This window comes from Ahaetulla prasina, chromosome 15 (assembly GCF_028640845.1).
Source record: "Ahaetulla prasina isolate Xishuangbanna chromosome 15, ASM2864084v1, whole genome shotgun sequence".
NCBI classification, from domain to species: Eukaryota; Metazoa; Chordata; class Lepidosauria; order Squamata; family Colubridae; genus Ahaetulla; species Ahaetulla prasina.
The window spans coordinates 1,796,395-1,815,330 of NC_080553.1; the positions used below are offsets into that span (position 1 = coordinate 1,796,395).

The following is an 18,936-nucleotide window of genomic DNA, read 5'->3' on the forward strand; positions in this document are numbered from 1 at the left end:
GGCGAGAAGCTTCTCCCCCTCCTCCCGGCCAGCCTCACTCGCCTTCAGCTCGGCTTTGGGGAGAGATGCCTGCGGCTGGCTGGCCAAGCTCCTGACCGTGGGCTTCGGTCTCCCACCGCTGCTCCAGACTCTTCCAAGAAGCAGCCTGGCTCCTATGGCAGCCCCCGGCTGAAGCGGGGCCTCTGCACATGTGTGGGGGAGAGGAGCCTTTGCTTTGTCTCTGCAGAAGGATGTGATACGGTGCTTGTTTGTTTGCACTAGCTGAGACCATCCTAAGAGCGAGAGGCAGGGCCAGCCGGAGGACATACCTGCAGGAGAAGTTGGGAGCCGTGACTGCGCCTCCTCCTTGCCTCCTCCTCCTTTCCCGCTGCTGGAGCCAGGGGGGGGAAAGAAACAAGAGAGAGGAACCGAGGCTCAGCCTGACAGCCCAGGATGTGTCAGTCAAGCGCCCTGCAGGGACCAGAGCTGCACTCAGGGAAATGGTGAGATGCTGCAAAGCTTTACCTAGCCCTCCTCCCTCTTGCTGCAACCTCCACAAAGTTAAAATCCATGTCCGGAGGCTGCGCTCAGGAAACGGTGGCGGTGGTGGCGGCAGCGGCGGTGCTGGGGAGCAGCACCCACAGCTGGAAAGCCCGGTCCCAGCTGGGAGCACCCCAAATAGGAAAGCCCGTTTCAGGTACTGTCTGGCGTCTCTGGCTTTGCAAGGAGGAGGGAGGGAGGGAGGGAGGAGAGAAGACTGGCAGGTGTCCGCCAAGCCTTTGTTTGGCCTAACTGGGATTCACTTGATTGGCACAGGAAGGAGGGGCAAGGCAGGTCTGTCAGGCCCTTTGGTGGGGGGTGGGACTAGAGAGGCTGGGCCTCATCTGGGGATCAAGGGGGATCTTTGGGAAAGGAGGCCCTGCCTGGAGGGCCTGGGTCCTTTTTCAGGCAGCTCACAAGCCGCCACTCGGCAGGGATTGGCTGTGATTGTCTGCAGTGAAAGGGGGAAGCCGGAGCCAGGAAGCGAGCGAGCGAGGGAGAGCGTGATGCCCTGCCTCTCAGCTCCTGCCATTGTCTCCTGTCAGGCTAGCTTTGGGGGAGGGGGGGCTAAAGGAGGGGGGGGGAGGAATGAGCAGCATGCAGGAGGCCCCTTTTAGCCTCTTCACTTTTTTGGCTGAAACACAGCAGCCCCCTCTGGGGCTATGGGCTGGGGGTGGGGAAGCTGCTGGAGTCCTCAGGGATCCAAACTAATTGATTCTAGTCCAGGTTTTATTCTTGGGACAAATCCCTGCTGCACTTTCCAGAAGTTCTTTCTCCCAAAGGAGTTATTTTTTTTTCCTGAGGAGACTTTGCTCTTTGCAAACCTGCCCTAGGTGGGCAACTGGGCCGGCCACAGCCAGTTTTGCTTCTAATTTGTAAGGAATATATGCTAGAAGAAGAGTGAACTCTGTCTTTCCAGATAAAATAAAAACGAATAACTGGATGGAGCTTGCTAGTGGTGCTCTTTGTTTTGGCCAATTTAAGATTAATCCGGTCTTTGTCCCTTCTTGTTGTGAAGAGTTTGAGCTGGAGATCCGATGTGAATCAGGGTTTTAAACGACTTTCCTGGTTTCAAGCAGTGGTGTTGGTAGCCTCCAAGGGGATGACTTAAAAGACTCCGTTGGAACTGGTTGCCTACGGAGAGGAAGCGGATACCTAAATCGGGCTGGTTTCCTGGTGGGTTTTCGGAGGTCCACCTGGTCCTAATGCAGGATTCTTTATCGTGCTAGCATCTTGCAGGATATCCCAGTGAGGTTTTCAGCTCTTCGGGTGAAAGGAGACAAACTCTCAGACCAGTAGCCGTACTCTTGTTCCAAAGAAGATGCCCCCATTATTCCCTGCAAAGGCCAGCAGGAATGTCAGGGACTTCCATCCTCTAGCAGAAGAGGCGAAATTCCCCAGGAAGCCGGATTTGCCACTTCCTGTATCGTCTTGCAGCTCTGCTTTTGTTGCAGACAGCGGTAAAACTGTCCTTGTGGGATGTATTTGCAGGGGCTTCTATGATCTTTCTCACCCGGTACTGCTTCCGGACTCTATGGGAGCTTCCTTGAGGGCAAGACCATCTGAATCATGGCGAATTGGGCTGCTTGGCTTTGCTGGGGTTAGGCCAACTTTGTTTCTGATGGGAGGGGCCCTGTTTTGGGGGAAAGCCTCAGGAGGCAAAAGAGAGCCCCCTCCCCGTGACACCAGGTTGGCTGACCATCTTGTGTGTCTGTAATCCCACAGGTTGCAATTTCCCCAGCTGGCCCTGAGGCGGAGGTTGGGCCAGCTGAGCTGTATGTCTAGGCCTGCTCTGAAACTCCGTTCTTGGCCTCTGACTATTCTCTATTATCTCCTGCCTTTCGGTGCTCTTAAACCTTTGACCAGAGTGAGATGGAGGCCTGTGAGCCGGGTAAGTGCTTGTGAGTTTGTCTTGTACTTGTGGTGCCCTGTTGTTGTGGGGAGAGGGGAGGCTCTTGGTAGGCCACAGAAGCTGAACCCAAGGTGGCCGCTGAAGGGTAAGGATGCCTGAGGAGCCTGCCTTTCCCTTTCCTCTTGCACCTTGCCTGCCTCCGTTACGTCTTTGCAGAAGGGATCTCCAGGGAAGGCTTCTGCCTGGAAACTCCTGGCACGGTGGGAGAGAAAGTCATGCCAGCTTCTCTTCCTTGTCTTGGGAAAGCTAGAGAAGGGTTGGCGCCTCTCTTTAGGCTGCTCAGAATTGTACCATGGAGAATTGTCAAACGTCTTGGCTTTGGGAGCTGCAGGACATGTCTGTCAAGGGGTCCAGAAAGGCCCCCCTTCCTTTCCCGGCCCCCTTGGGGCTTCCTTTCTGTGGTCTTGGACACATGCAGCTCTGCATCCTTGTGGAGAACTATCCTTCTGGAGGGTCAAGGGGTTTTTCTGCAGGAGGTTTTGATCACAGCCATTCAGTTTGTTCCTTTTAGTTATGAAGAGACATTGGTATTAAGTAAATAATTTGCATGAAAAGCAGGTGTGATGGCTAGCTGTTGCTTTTTTTTTTTTCGGACTTCCCAAATCTGCTGCTCTTTCCTTGTTTGTTTCCTATCTATCTTGGGATGCTGCTGTTTCAACTATTTCAACTGTGAAATAGAAATTAGGACAAAAGTTTAATAAAAAGAGTCCGAAGTTCTCCCAAGAAATTAAAATGAGAAATGATGCATAATATATCAGTTAGCAAACTAATGCCACATACCAATTTATACATCCCAAACTTTACGTTTCATATAATTTCACATCAATATATGTGTAGTCTTACCCATTTTAGAATGCTGTGGGTTGGGGGGAGAGGTTGAGGAAAAGATTACATTTTCTACGTTTGTCTCTTCTTGTTTTGGAGTTGGTGTAATTCACGTGTGAACTCTTGGCACACCTGTGCATACCTGCCTATTACAAGAGTATCCCCTGTTAAGTCTGCATGCAGAGATCTGTGAAGAGTCTCTTTGAAGTGTTCCAGTTAGAGACCTGTCTTGACTTTGGGAGCTGCAGGACATGCCTGTCAAGGGGTCCAGAAGGCCCCCCTCCCAGTTAGAGATCTGTGCAATATACTTTCCATCATTTGAACTTTTGGCTTGAGCCCAAGGCGGATGTTCTCTGTTTCTGCCCAAGTTAGGGCTTTCCCCATTGATTGTTATCAACAGCCTGCAGAGTAGCTGTGATCCTTTGGCCTTCTCTTCTTGGACCGGCTGGCTGATGAGCGCTCTGGTTGGAGATGATCTCCTGAGGCTGAGGCTCTCTTGCCTTCCTGCAGCTCCACACACTTTGGATCCCTGTTTGGTTTGGCCCCTGTTTTTCTTGCTGCTCTTTGAGGATACATTTTATCGTACTCGACATTCTTGGGCCCCTTTCCCACAAAAGCCATGGGGGGGGGCAGTTGGGTACCCCAAATTCGGGTAGGGGATGATGCGTTTTGAGATTTCTCCCACCCGTGTGCCACGGTTGGAATATTTAAATTTAAGGGCCTTTAAAGCAGAGCCCCCTGAGTCCACAGAGAACAGAACAATTTGTAGGCAGCCATTGAAAGAACGTTGGTTTTGTCAAGTGAGAGATTAGCTGCTGCTTCCATCCAATGCACTAGGAACTTGGCAGAGAAAAAGGTCATTTAGGTAAGCACTTAAAATAAACTGGAATCACCCAGTGGACTGAGCCTGATAAATAAATGATGGAGGTTGGTATACCTCTACCACTCTTGCTACTTTTAGTCGTCCCCCCCCCACCTCGGTGTTCTCTTATAAATGGTTTTTAAAAGGGACCATGTTTTCAAAGGCAAAAATCTTTTCTGTTTTGTGTTAGGGAGCGCATAGTGAGGGGCCCTGGAATTCTCTAAAATCAGGATGCTCATTAGGAAAGAATAGAAGCTGACTGGCTGTATTGTTCTCAGGGCAGCCGTTGGGATGGCAATAGACTGGAATTTGGGTCATGTGGCAGTTCCTGGCACCTCCCTTGGGCAAATGAAACTAGGCACACACACACACACACACACACACACACACACACACACACACTCCTCCCCCCCCCCCCCCGCACAGAGGCATTGCTCTGACCCTGGCATTGCCGCACCAACAATTCCTTGAAGAACTGCACAACCAGGAATGAAACGGGATGCAATGATAGTAAGCAGCCAATCATGTTAGTTTCTTATTTAGAAAAGCTTCATTCCCAGGAAAACTTGGAAAACAGGAACGTTTTTATCTCCTCGGCCTGTAAGAAAAGTCCCTCATTCTAGCCTGCCTGGTGAATTGCAGCTTAGCCATGTCTGGAAGAACACGGTTTGTCCCTCCCGGTGTAGGGCACGCCTGGTTGCATGGAGGAATAGTAAGAAAGTCCACTTGACACAAGAGTTGGAGCTGTTAGAAATATGAGGTTCATTCAGCTGCAGATGGAACAGTGGGGTCTCTTTCAGCACTTCCGATCTTGAGGCCAGAGCTAAACTATTGACCCGGCCCTGAATATCCTTACACAAGTACCTCAAATCCTCTCCTGACCCAGTGTTCCTCAACCTTGGTGACTTCAAGATATGTGGACTTCAATTCCCAGAATTCCCCAGCCAGCAAAGTTGGATTTGTCCACACATCTTAAAGCTGCCAAAGTTGAGAAACTTTGCTCTACTAGGGGGGTCATGCAGCTGGACCCTCATGTCTGTTCCTTTAAAATTCTGGAGTGGCAGAAGGCCAGAAGTAAAAGATGATTCAACAAGAGGTCTGAGAGTATTTGGGGCACATTTTTTAAAAATTCTAAATTCTGATTTTGTTTACAACTTTTACAGGTACATATACTACCTTTTAAAGGCCTAACACACATTTATTTGAAGTCAAAAATACCATTTTCTTGGCCATTCTGCAGATGTGTTGTTGAATGAAAACCTGTGTCAGGTGCCTCACTGGCCCAAACAAAACAGAGAGGACAGTCTGAATTGTGTCTCCTCCTCCCCATGGGTCACTAACTACCTGGTAGATCTGAACTACTGTATCTTGCTGCTTTCTCCTTAATCCTCTCCTATGACTTGTATACCAGGTGAAGCGGAGCCAGTGCCTGTAATTTTAGAGACGGCCAAATTGTTATTTTCCAGACACTCCAAGATCTCTTTATGAAACTTAAGCTAAACTACCTACAAGGTTCAGTCTCTTGTGAGATTAACCATTGCCATCACAGTTCCTCCCAATGGAACCTGGTTTGCTAATACCCATGCCTGGGAATTTGGCCATGCAGCGAGATTTTGAAATTGTCATTCTGCAGTCACAAATAGGGTTCCACAATGAGAGTCTACTAAGCTCATCTGTTGTAGAATGAGGATCTCTGCCCCTGAAGCAATGGTTACTTAGAACAGATGTACGGGAATCCATTCCTTCAGGAGTATGCACCAATCAGACTTCTAGAATCAGATGGTACCGCTGAGTAAGCCAGCTGTGCAATATAATTGTCCTTAAAGTGCCTAGGGAACAATGGGATGGCGAGTTAGGAAATCCTTGTGATTAATACACTGACTTGGTAGTTGCTTGTGCTGTAGAGTTGTGCCATTTGCTTGTTTCAAAGAGTAGCTATCAAGGACTTTAAGGACCTACGGCCACAGAGGATTAGGAGTTAAACTACTGCTCACTATCCAGTGTTAATATTAATCATCACCTGGAAGCACCTCCTAGCAACCAGGTCCGTCAAAAGAACAACGGGTACTGTACAGATATGACAGAAAAATACAGGAAGTCCTTGGATTAGAACTACTTGTTCAGCAGGCGTTCAAAATTATGACTGCACTGAATCAGGGGGACCTTCAACCAGTCCTTAGAGTTGCAACTGTCACAGTGTCTCCCACTCATGTGATTGTGATTCAGGTTGTCGGCAACTGGATTTCAATTTCAATGGCTGCAGTGCCCCATTGTCATGTGAGCACCATTTGAGATCTTGCTTGAAATAAATATAGTTAGTTACTGGGGAAGCCGGCAGGAGATCTTCTGCTGGTTCTTCTCCCAAGGGGTCCCTTGGCGGCATCAGGGATCTTGTGCCCATACCTCATAGTGCCCAAGCACAGCACCTACCCACCTGCAGCACCTGCCCATTTGTTTCCATTTCGGAGCACTGGCCCACAGTGCCAGCCCACCTGTACTCCATAGTGCTGCTCATGGTACTTGCCTGCAATCTGTAGTGCCCGCCTGTAGCACCTGCCTGTCTACCCGTAGTTCTGACCCCCTGGCCTACTTGCCTGGGATGCAGTTGTAGGTCCCATACTCCAGTCACATGAGGTCTTTGCTTAATGAATGGTGTTGCCCATCTATTGCTCTTGCTAAGTGATGCAGTCATGTGTAAGGACTCTTGCTTTGGGCAGTGGGTTGGACCTGGATCCCTTCCAGCTCTGTGATTCTATGACATGGCAAGACAAAGTATTACATGGCCAGTACACACACACACACACACACACACACACACACACACACACACACACACACACACACAGCAGTCAAAGCAGATGAGAAGAAGACCTGGCAATAGCTAAGAGCAGGAAAATTGAAGAAAGAGACAGAGGGGCAAATTCTGGATACCCAAGACCAAGCCATGAGGACAAACATATAGAAAGCCTGAATTGAGGAGAAAGCAACAGGTAGAAGTCATATCTCTGCAAAGAAGCTAAAAAAACAGTGGATCACCTGGTTAGCTGCTGCAAGAAGATTGCCCAGACTGATTACAAGCAAAGGCACGGCAAAGTGACAACAGCGGTGCATTGGAAGATCTGCAAGAAATACTATTTGCCTGCAAGCAAGAACTGGTGGGACCACAAAATAGACAAAATAGAAAATGAAGACACTAAAATGCTCTGGGACTTTAAAATTCAAACAGTTATCTTCCAGACAACATTCCAGGTTTAAGAACTGTTGATAAGAAAGAGAAGAAAGTGTTCCTTTTTGCAGTGCCCAGAAACATCAGAATAGAAGAGAAAGAACTTGTTCTGTCCCCCTCACCTCTGTCCAGGAGACACGAGCGATGACTTAATTAGCCGGCAAATCAGTCCACGGCAACTATCAGCTCTGGCAGCAAACTAGCGAGCGTATGCCAAGTGTCTCTGTTATCTCTCTTGATGCCAGTGAGTCAGCCAGGAAACCAGGAACAAACAGTACTTCAGCTCTAGTTCTCTCCCTCTAAGCAGTTGATTTGCTCGCCACAAAGTGGTGTAGCAGCCCTTGCTGCTTTGATAACCTGTGGGGTGTGGCTCCGTGACTTAGCACTTCCTAGGCCTGCCCCACCCCTGCTTCTGTTGTTCCCGCCTCTTCTGCCTATGAAACCTAGGGTCCAGCCAGGCCTGATTGCCATCAGCTGGGTCTGGAGGCGTGGCCTGCGGGGGAAGAGTCTGGGGACGAGGCCTCCTTATCTCTTCCACCTGGCCTGCCTCTGGCTCCTGGAGCTGAGCCAGGGAAGCCGATGCTCCAGAGGTAAGTGCTGATGGCCCTTCCCTCTCACTTTCTGAGTCACTTTCTGGCAGGGGCCCCGGCTCGGGGGGGGGGGCGCAGACACAACAGAACTGGAGAAAATCACAAAATGTAAAATCCTGCAAATAAAAGTGAAACAACAATGGCAAAAGAAAGTGAATGCAATACTAGTAGTAATTGGTGCCTTGGGCGCAACCTCAAAACATCTCGAACACCATCGGCATTGACAAAATGCCCATCAGTCAATTGCAAAAGGCAGCTTTATGTGTGAGAATACATTTAATACCAATAAATAATTTCTGCCTATCCCAGCTCCTTGGAAAAGACCCAATAGGTGTACAAAAATGCCAAACCCAGTCTAGCCATCTGGCTGATTGTGTGACCAACCATAATTTCTTAAATTTGTACGCCGCCCAATTCTCAACGACTCAGTGCTCACATTGTTAAACATTTCTCTTCTTCTGATTAATTGCAACAGGCAGAAAAGTTGAAGAGAACAATTACAGCCAGTGTGATTGCATAAAAGGCGCAGTGACAATGGGAGCATCAAAATGGATCAGTACAGATAACAAAAGAAAAAGAAAAAGAAAGCAAGACGAAGGAAAAAAATGGTTCAGGGTGGTGCCATTAACATTTGGAATGGCTGAAATTTACAAAGGGGAACTAAAGCCAACAAAAAGCGTTTGGAGAAATAGAGAAGGGAAAAGAAACCATATACAGAAAAGGCTAAAGGATCACGAAGGAAAACAGGAGGAGGAGCCTCTCTCGGAGTCCTATTTTGACTCCTCCTTGCCCAGCCAAAGAAGAAGTTTTCCACTGGCTAATAATGAAAGCAGAATGAAAAGGCCGGACTGAAGCTTGAGCCAGACAGAGCTGTAGATGCTTAGAGCTGCAGAGAAGGAGTTTAAAGTTGCAAAGAGGTCAGATGTCTTGCATCCTTGGCTATAGAGGGAAGCTCTGGCTGTTACTTTTGAGAAATCCTAGAAATCTGGGTTCTTGAAATGTCTCTATTTGAAACAAAAAATACAGTAAAAGGAGGATGCCAAAATTATAGACCAGTCAGTCTGGCAGCAACGTCTGGGAAGATTCAAAAGCAATTCATAGAGACATCAAGAGATTTGAAAAATAATGCAGGAATTACATGAAGTTGTCTCTTCTCAAATAAAAGACATCTTCAAAATTTTAACAAACTTCTTTTGTAAATCTAATATAACAATAGCAATAACACCTAGACTTATATATCGCCCATAGTGCTTTACAACTTTCTCTAAGTGGTTTACAGAGGCAGCCTATAGACCCCCAAAATCTGGACCCCCATTTTACTGATCTCGGAAGGATGGGAGGCTGAGTCAGCCTTGAGCCGGTGAGAATCGAACTGCTGGCAGTTGGCAGAGTTAATCTGCAATAGTGCATTCCAATTACTGCGCCACCACGGCTCCTCATTAATATAATATAGGAACATTATCAAAGTCATTCTCTTTTTATTTGTACATCCCTTTTAATTATTAAAACATCAGCCTTTTTTTTCGTAAGTCCACACCATTCTTTTAACTTACCATTTTTAAATTCATTTTCAAATTGGTCTTAGTCTTCTTCAGTAAAACTTGTTCCTCTTCCATAACGTCTTTTAAACACAGTTTCTATAGAGGCAGACACTGTTAATTTCTGGATCCATTGTTCAAAAATCTCCATCAGTATGTAAAATATTACAATATATGCTCTATTCTGAATTAAAGTTGTGTTTCTCTTCTTTAATTGTAAAGTTTAGTTCCTTCTAGTCCCCTCTAGTGTCCAACTTTCAAAGTTCATCCTATCATTTAAAAAAAAGAATTCAAACAAATTTTCTCATGGGAAGAATTTTTACAATTAATTCCAAAATCTTATCCCAATTTTCTAGAATCTTAGTTCATTTGTAACTTTTTTTTGAAATAATTTTTATTTATTTCAAAGATAAAATATTAAGCATCTCTGTGGAGCACTTGTGATCAATATCCAGCCTTCTCCATGTCTGGAGAGGAATTGCAAAGAGCCGGTCTGCTTGCTGGCTCTTCATTCTGCCAGGATCAGCGGCTCTGCTTTTAGTGAGGCCAGGCCTTCTATGGGACTTGATTCTTTTGCCAAGCTCGCCTGCTGAAGTCGGTCACCCTGCGTGGGGGCAGGAAGGCTACAAGAGCCCCCCTACCTCTTCTCTCCCGCTTGCAGTTGCTGACCAAGGAAGTTCTTTAGCCGTTCCCCCAGGGTATGAAGGCCCCTCGGTGTCCAGTCTCAGTTCCACATTGCACATAATCAGGAGCGCAGTAAAGGTGGGGAGAATGGAGACCTTGGTCCTCAGGTTGAGAAGTGGATTTGAATTGAGCTCAGTAATCTTAAGGGAGTTTAAAAGTGAGAGAAGGAAAATCCCATCACAAGAGCAGCTGCAGGATGGATCTTAGCAACCTTCTAGTGAAATCAGGAGATGAATCGCCAGAAAGAGGAGAATGTCCTTATTCAGCTTTCAAGGCAATTGGATAAAGGGACATTATTGAATGCATGAAATGGGCAAGGCCCTGGTAAAAGCATCATTGGCTGTTTTGTCTGCTGGCAGATACCTAAACACACATGCGGTGAGAGATTGGTGTATCTCCCTTCCATAAACGGAGAGCAAAGCATTATAGGAGACGCTTTCCAATAAAACAGATACTAGATAATTGGCCAAAGCAAGGGGTGCAGCAGCCCCTGCCACAGCAGCCAGCTTGAGCTCAGACCTTTCCTGGGATATATCTGGCTTCAGTGGCATTTTGGATCTCTCACAGTCCAGTGCAATCTAATCCTGGACTGAGAGTCCCAAGATCCCAATTCCTATCCTGGTTTGTGGCTTTGTTGCCTGTGGGTCACTCTTAATGCAAGACATGTCCTTCCCAGCTGTAGTATGATTGTAACCAACCCAGTTTAAATCTTAATTATCTGGTGAGTATCTGAGCCTTGGAGCCCTTGATCTTGGGAGGTCCCACAGGGCTCTACTGGCTGTCTTCCATTGTCGAGATGAGATCAGCAGCCATCTGTGCCAACTAAGCCACCTGCTCGTTTTGCCACTCCTGCTCACCTTTTCACCAGTCTACTGATCCTACAAAGAAACGCGATTCTCATTTGCATAGGCTGAATGTCTTCAGATGGACTAGCTTATTTTGGAGCCTCAGGAATCACGAGAGCTAATGCTCCCTAAATAGCAAGATTCTTGATTTCACATCTGTATTCCCATGAGGTCGGAATAGTAAACAAGAGTTTGAAAAACTTGACACTGACTTCAAAATAGCAGGGAGAAGTTATGTGATTCCTGCTTGAAGTAATATATCTGCACTCTCCTCTAAAGGAATTTCTTTCAGACAGCAAAGAAGAGCAAAAGAGACGTAACTCAGCCCCTAGAGAAGGCAATCCACATTAGAGGTCCATGTGCAATAGTGAATTGAAGCCCTGAGGGAACGGAAGTGCAGCTCTTAGAAATCTAGTTTGCACCGATTCTAGACATTTGGGTCTTTATCTTTAAAAATCTGTGAATCCTAATGGTGGCTGATTACCTTGTCTTTAAAAGAAAATGAGCCTCGTGAACTTAGTCTTCCTGTACATAAGTGTGTTAGGAAACTGTCAGCTGGCCTTCAGGATCTTTGGGTCCCAGGCAATAACAGCCGTTACTTGTTCTTTTCAGCAGTAGAAGATTGAAAAATGGCTCCCGTTTAGAAGCCTTAATGTGCTGTTTGTAGATGCCATTGAGTCTCCAGCAATAATAAGCTTCTTAATGGCACCACCGATATCTTTAATCTTTGGTAACTGATGACCAGTTTCTCTTTAGTGCAAAAGGAGGGCTTGAAGGCTCCGCTTCTGCACTAAGACTGCTTTGCACAATGGGTGGGGTGGCTGCTGTGCCATCAGTGTAGAGCAGGAACCTCCAGCCTTGGCAACTTTAAGGCTTGTGGGTTTCAACTCCCAGAATTCCTCAGCCAGCTATGTAGAAGCTCTGCTGCTCTTAAGAACAGAAATGAGGGTGAAAGGCACCGTGCAACAGGTGCAGGAGAAATGGACTCCGTCATTCTCTCCACACAAGGACAGATGAAGGAACCATGGAGGGTGAAGAATTGAGTCTTACTGGGAAAAAGGTTCTTCTGTGGAGAACAACAGGGTATTTATGACAATTGGCAAAAGTGAAGGGACTTGTAAACAAACCATCTTTGCGATAGTAAGGGGAAAATGTTCCCCTTCTTTGGAAGTCATAAACAAGCATCACTTGTTTTAGCTCCACATTGGGTCTCTCAAAACCTAATGAATCTAAATACTGGGCCCAGAAGCTACAATTTCTACAATCTTCCACAAGGACCCAAAATTGTCTCCAAAGATAAGGAATGCCAAAGATCTCTGCATAAAGGCGGGTTTTAATTAGAAATTAAGGTGTTGTGGTCTCAATGAGTCATCAGATACTGGGCTCAACTGAAGTACACAGCCGTGTTAATGACACACTGCAGAATCTTATAGGTGACTTTGAAAATAGTGAAATTGTGGTCTCCCATCTAGATCAGATAATATCATTGAGCTTTTCCGTGGGATCTTGGCCAGGCAGGTTGTCCTGGAGAACATAATGCAAGCTAATTTCACAGCCTAAGAGAAGCAATCACTACTAGTTGGGATATCCCTTTTAAAGACATTTTATCAGTAACTGTACTTACACAAGAAGTAACCTGCACTTCTGGCACCACATCTGCCCCATCCCTTCGGATGATCCCTTTCTACAGACCCAAGACGGTTGAATCAGAGTTAATGATCATTTGGGCAGCTGCCGGTCCCTGTGATCTTTTATACTTGGAGTGACAAACCAAAGATGGATTAAGCCATTAGTTGAAGGGGAGAATAAGCACTTGAGTCACGTATAAAGAGTTTGGGTCAAGTCTAGCCATAAAATCAGCAGCAAGAACTACAGTAGGATCATGATACGTTAATATCAAGATATAATTTTCAAGCTTATCTTTGCCATTAGTTTCTCTCAGTAACTGCTGAAGAGGATGGGAAGTATTAAATAACAGTAAGCTGTTCAATTGCTTTGAAATTTATGGCCAAAGCCATAAATGGACACTTGTCTGCAATGGTATAGGATCTCCTGCTAGAGCAGGGGGCTAGACTAGAAGATCTCCAAGATCCCTTCCAGCTCTATTCTATTCTGACACCGTAGGAGATGTTTGGGCCTTCCTTTTGGTCACGGTCCATCAAGTGAACTCGCAGTAGGCAGGTGTTATATCTTGACTATACCGTATTGGGGCAGAATGTGCACTTCTGGATGCTTCCTCCCTTCTCTCCTTTTAAAGTTTCAATATTTTGTACTATGGCTTGCTAACCCTTTTCATTTTCTACCAAAACCCAACCCAAAGCTATGGAGTGTTTGCAGCATAATTTCATAAGGCTTGTGGGCTGTAAATCTATTGGAGAGCAACCATCCCAATTTGCAGGAGGGTTCAAGCAGGGAATTAGTCTGGATTCACTTTGCAAATGCAAGAGGGCAAAGTGAGACACCCATCCGATGCCTTAGTATTTCCCAGGTATTAAATAGTCTCGGGAAGATTCCTGTATTATTGGCAGCAAACAATAAGGTGGCTCTGACCCAGCCTTAGCAGAAACAAGAAACAGACTCTTTTTCTCTTTATTGATTTCCTGTGAGTTAATGGCTTTCACACCGAAGAAAAGTCCAGGCAAGAGTCCTTCAAAGAGTTAACTGCAGTAACAGACCTTATCAGTCTTTGAGATAATTGCCAGGCTGGGAGCTTCCCCAGCCAGGGAGGGATCATTCAGCATCCATGTCTGCCTTTCTTCCCGAGTTGACTCCTTCTCCTCAGTTGTTCTCCTCTCCTAACAGCTCTGTGCATGCACACATCTGGTACAGGCCCCAGCTTGTTGTGCCTCGCTTGCCCCCCTCTCCGCAGCTGGGCCCCTCTCATCTCCTGCTTTCTCAGCCACAGACTGATAGTGCAGAAGAATGTCCTGGCATGCCTCCAGCCCCCAGCCCTGGCACCATGCCCGGACAAACCGAGCAAACAAACCTCCCCCGATAGCATGTGTGCCTGAAGCCAGCCACGAGCTGGAATTGCCAGCAACTGGGGATGAAAAGATGCAGTGGATAGATCCACGCTTCTGGAGAATGGAGAGGCGACGTCAGTAAAAGGAAGGGAGGGGCAGACCTGGATAAGTGCTGAGTCATGGAGCCACACCCCATGGCCTATATAAAGGATCTGCTTTCTGGCATTCTTTGAGTCAGGCAAAGTCTAACTTGGATTGCTGAAGTCACATCCTGGTCTCCTGCTTGCCCTGAGAACTCTGACAGAACTTTGGCAAAGCTGCAGAGGCTTTGCGGCCACGCTTGATACGGACTTCCCCGACCCGGCTGTCAGAGGAGGAGTGGGACACGACACAGCTGTTCTTCGTCCCCACTTATCTCCGCCTCCGAAGACAGCTGGGAAATGTTGGATGGCCCTGGCTCTATCTCTGCTTCCAACACGGAGCATCCGTCAGTGCCTTCCCCAGACTCCAGAACTGGCCCAAGTTCCTCTCCAACCTCTTCGTTGGCCAAGTCTGCCACCAGTTCCACTGACAGCTGGCGGGCCACAACAAAAGTAGCTACTTTAACTCTATAAGTGTGAGTCTGGTTGTTCACGTGATCTGGTTCTTTGGGTTTGGGAAAATCAGGTTCAAGGCTGGGGTCATTCCATTTTATTCTGAGACTGGACTCTCCAGGTATTTCTTCCTTGCCAGAGGTGCAGAGCTCTTTGGGCCTTCAGGAAGGAGGGAAGTCCAGCCTTGCAATGCGCTGAAAAACTTCCCGGCCTTTTCTCTCCCACTGTTACCACTTGAACCAGGACCAGTGGAGGAAACCACCCAGAGGTCAGAGCTTCAGCTGGCTTGAGACAAGGCAGGCTGAGCTGGATGGGCCTTTTTTGACCATGGAGCTAAGCAGGCATGGAGCCATGCAACCTTTGGGGGAAAGGGGGAGGGGAATTGGTCAAGAAAAGGGGGGCTGATTTCTTTCTGCTGATAATTGGTCAGTTTCCGCAGTCTCTGGTTCTAAACCCAAAGGCAGAAATGAAAGTAATAGTCACAGTCAACATGCTGTAATTTTTAGCCATCTGTGATAAAGTGTTTCCATTGCTTTGTGCCGATTAAAATGGGCTCATCCCGACTCTGACTTCGTCCTCATCTAATAATAAGTGTGTGAAGGCAGAGGGGAGAATGAAAAACTGCCCAGAGCTCTCCAGCATTTCCTTCTGGAATGGATTTTGTGACGGTGGTGGGAGAGAGTAGCTGATGGACGGTGACTTTTGCTTTCTGCTATCAAAACCAATTAACCATCTAATCAACCCTCTCTCCAGAAGTCCCCCCCCTTCTGAGGCGCAAATGGCTCCTCAATCTCTCAAGGAAACCCCAGGAGGGTTCTCTGCAGAGGCTGCAATGGGGCCTTGGCCTATGTGGGGAAACCATGTGAACCGAATGGAGGCGTCCCTGTGCCAGGGGGTGGCCCAGCCCAGCCCTCCTCAGGACGCCATGGGGATAACGGGTTCCCTCCTCTGGGGTTGTTGGTTTTTTTGGTCTTCTTTCAGTTGTGCCTCATTCTCGGAGATTGTTTGGACAGAGTTCGAGTTAAATCAAAAGCAGATTGTGTGGATACAACAGACCCACGTTGAGGGCCTCTACCAGCCTTCCCAGTTCCAGTATCCCAGGAGGGAGGCAGGTCCCTGCTCCTGATCTGAAACTTTTACCAGGGGAATTTTTCTCTTTCTTCCCCCAAATTGCAAACGACCCTTGTGCCACACCGTGGTCTTGACTCCCTGACTCCCCCTCTCTCTAGGTCTCTCTGTACAAGTCAGTGCCAACCCGCCTGCTCTCCCGTGCGTGGGGCCGACTCAACAACATGGAGCTGCCCACCTGGCTGCGGAAGCCCGTCCTCAGCCTCTACATCTGGACCTTTGGGGTGAACATGAAGGAGGCGGCCGTGGAGGACCTCCATCACTACCGGAACCTGAGCGAATTTTTCCGACGGAAGCTGAAACCCCAGGCGCGGCCCGTCTGCGACCGGCATAGCGTGGTCAGTTTCTGGGTCAAAGAGCGGCTGCTCTGCTTCCTCCATTTCCATTTTTGGATAGGGAAATTCTAGGAAACCTTTTCAGTTAAAGTTGTTTTAATGCTGCTTGTTTGGGTAGGTTAATCACATCCATATTATTCTTATTGCATTTAATGAAAGTAGAACAAAGTACTGTAAAGTTGAGTAACCATTGATATTGTTTAGTCGAAGTGGAGGAGAAAATAGCATCCAGCTTCTTTTTCCTCTACAGATCAGTCCTTCGGATGGAAAGATCCTCAGTTTTGGACAAGTGAAGAACTGTGAAGTGGAACAAGTAAAAGGCATCACTTACTCTCTTGAGTCCTTCCTGGGTCCCCACGCCAGTCACGACAACTGCCAAAATAATCCAAGTAAGTCTTCCCTTTGAGCTCCAGGATCCTTCTTTCCATACAGTTTGCTAGCAGGGCAGAAGGTAGCCCTGCTGAACAGAGCAGCCTTCTCCCTTCCTGGACAGTCTTTGAAGCATCTTTCGCACCAAGGCTAGGCAGCCAGCCTTTTCTTACTCCCTAGAAACATCAGGAGGAGTTAAGTGGAGTTAAAGAACCAGGCGCACTTTGCATCTGCACTGCCTCCCCACTTTTGCTCAGCGGAAGAGGCAGCACCAGGCTGGCAACCCATGGAAGGCAGCCATGTCTGTGCTGCAGGAGGAGGCCATGCAATTCAGGACTGCCGGGCACCCAAGAAAAGGGGAGAAGTCTGTCCCCAAGGAGAAATTCATTTCTCTTTGTTGTTCATTTGCTCTGCTTGTCCTCCAAGGAGGCAAACTCCTTCCAAGACAGAGAGGGTCTTCGGCAGACCTTCAATCATTGCATTGCCCTTGTGGTCTGCTCTGTGGCCAAGGATGACCAGATCTCTGGTCAGAAGATGTAGTGGTCTCCAGGGTAGTTTTTTCAGAAGCCAAATTTGCAGTGTTTGGTGTCGCAAATGGCTGTTCAGCTCCTAACCCTTACAGACAAGGAATAAGTGGTGTTCTGTAATTCAGTCTGATGGCTGTATATTTAATATAAATTTGCAGGGGGAAGGTGCATGTCATTGCGCCACCACGGTTCTTGTGTTCACTTCTGGATTTTCATCAGTAATGAATCTGGCATGAAAGCTCAAGATCGGCATTTTAGCTTTGCTTCTGAGTTTCTCCATGTCCTGAATAAGGCCCTAGGCAGCAGTAGATGCTTTGAAAAACCAAATTGTTGCAAGAAAACGCTAGTTCCCGTCTCCAGGTCTCAAGGAACATTTAGACTTACCTTGTTTTTAAAACTATGGCCGTTGTGTGCGCCATCTTCCCCATCCAGTTGCCTCTTGGTCTTCTCGCTCTGGGCTGGGTCCTCCTTTCCATGCAGAAGATGCCAGGATCAGCCCTTAGCTTTTGTCTGGAGCAGGTGAAGGAGTAAATGATTTTTATTTTTTTTTATTTTTTTTAATTTACATTTATATCCCGCCCTTCTCCAAAGACTCAGGGCGGCTTACAGTGTATAAGGCAATAGTCTCATTCTATTTGTATATTTACAAAGTCAACTTACTGCCCTCCCAACAATCTGGGTCCTCATTTTACCTACCTTATAAAGGATGGAAGGCTGAGTCAACATTGGGCCTGGTGGGGCTTGAACCTACAGTAATTGCAGGCAGCTGGTTTTAATAACAGGCTTCTTATAGCCTGAGCCACACCGCTGCCCTGAGCCATTTTGAGTTGCTGGATCAAGAACTAGGCAGCTGTGCAGTTCTTTCTCAGAAAACCTTCCCTCTGCTGCTCTTTTCCAGCTTCCTGTTGCGAGTCCTTCCAAAAACAGCTGGTCACAAAAGACAGCAACGAGCTCTTCCATTGTGTGATATACCTGGCCCCAGGAGACTACCACTGCTTCCACTCACCCACCGACTGGAAGGTCTCTCATCGGCGTCACTTCCCAGGTATGCCTCCTTTCCACAGGTGGGAGAACCAGAGGCAGCCCTTCACACGCTGCTGTCATTGGTCCATGGAACAAGTGAAACATCAGTCCTGCTCCATGCGCCGCTCAGAAGCGTCCTTTCATCACAGTGGCCTCAAACGGCTTCTGTGTTTATTTAGATTTATATGGCCGCCTGCTCAGTCCCAGTGACTCTGGGCAGCTTACAAATAATAAAAACCCAATATAAAAGAATAAAACAAAACAACACCACCACAACCGGTGACCACACAAAATCAAATGAGCCACTTGATGGGCTCCATCTCGCTCTGGGTTCCCAAGCAGCATCTTCCCTGCTGGATTGATGCCAACATCCATTGGGGGAGGGTAGTTTGACTCACTAAGCTTAGGCTGCCCATTTCTCCCCACTTCAGAGAAATCTGGAGTTGGTGATTCTCCCCACAGGCCTCTGCAGGTAGACAGGAAAACCTGACAAACAGGAAGCCATGAGCTAGAAATAATTTTGGGATCCAAAGTCTTTGTCCCAGGGATCAATCAAAGATTGATTACCTATTTTGGGTAATTATCGTCCAGTCTCCAACCTTCGCTTTGTTGCGAAGGTTGTAAAGAGTGCTGTGGCACGGCAGCTACCCCAATACCTGGATGAAGCTGTCTATCTAGACCCGTTCCAGTCCGGCTTCCGACCCAGATACAGCACGGAGACAGCTTTGGTCGCGTTGGTGGATGATCTCTGGAGGGCCAGGAACAGGGGTTATTCCTCTGCCCTGGTCCTATTAAACCTCTCAGCGGCTTTTGATACCATCGACCATCGTATCCTGCTGCGCCGGTTGGGGGGATTGGGAGTGGGAGGCACCGTGTATTGTGGTTCTCCTCCTATCTCTCCGACCGGTCGCAGATGGTGTTGACAGGGGGGCAGAGGTCGGCCGCGAGGTGCCTCACTTGTGGGGTGCCACAGGGGTCGATCCTCTCGCCCCTTCTG

At 47.5% G+C, this 18,936-nt stretch overlaps 1 protein-coding gene across 6 annotated transcripts in view; it reads left to right on the forward strand.

The window, feature by feature from the left end:
• PISD (phosphatidylserine decarboxylase) overlaps positions 1 to 18,936 on the forward strand; it is a 61,891-nt gene that overhangs the window by 39,007 nt on the left and 3,948 nt on the right. For 2 of the 6 annotated variants that reach the window (XM_058158128.1, XM_058158130.1), the window contains exons 2-5: positions 2,245 to 2,410; positions 15,787 to 16,023; positions 16,271 to 16,409; positions 17,815 to 17,961. In XM_058158128.1, the coding sequence (XP_058014111.1) occupies positions 2,245 to 2,410; positions 15,787 to 16,023; positions 16,271 to 16,409; positions 17,815 to 17,961 (689 nt within the window). Of the gene's footprint in view, positions 1 to 261; positions 677 to 2,244; positions 2,411 to 15,786; positions 16,024 to 16,270; positions 16,410 to 17,814; positions 17,962 to 18,936 lie in introns of all 6 variants that reach the window. The other 4 variants (XM_058158126.1, XM_058158127.1, XM_058158124.1 and 1 more) reach the window with 3 other exon arrangements.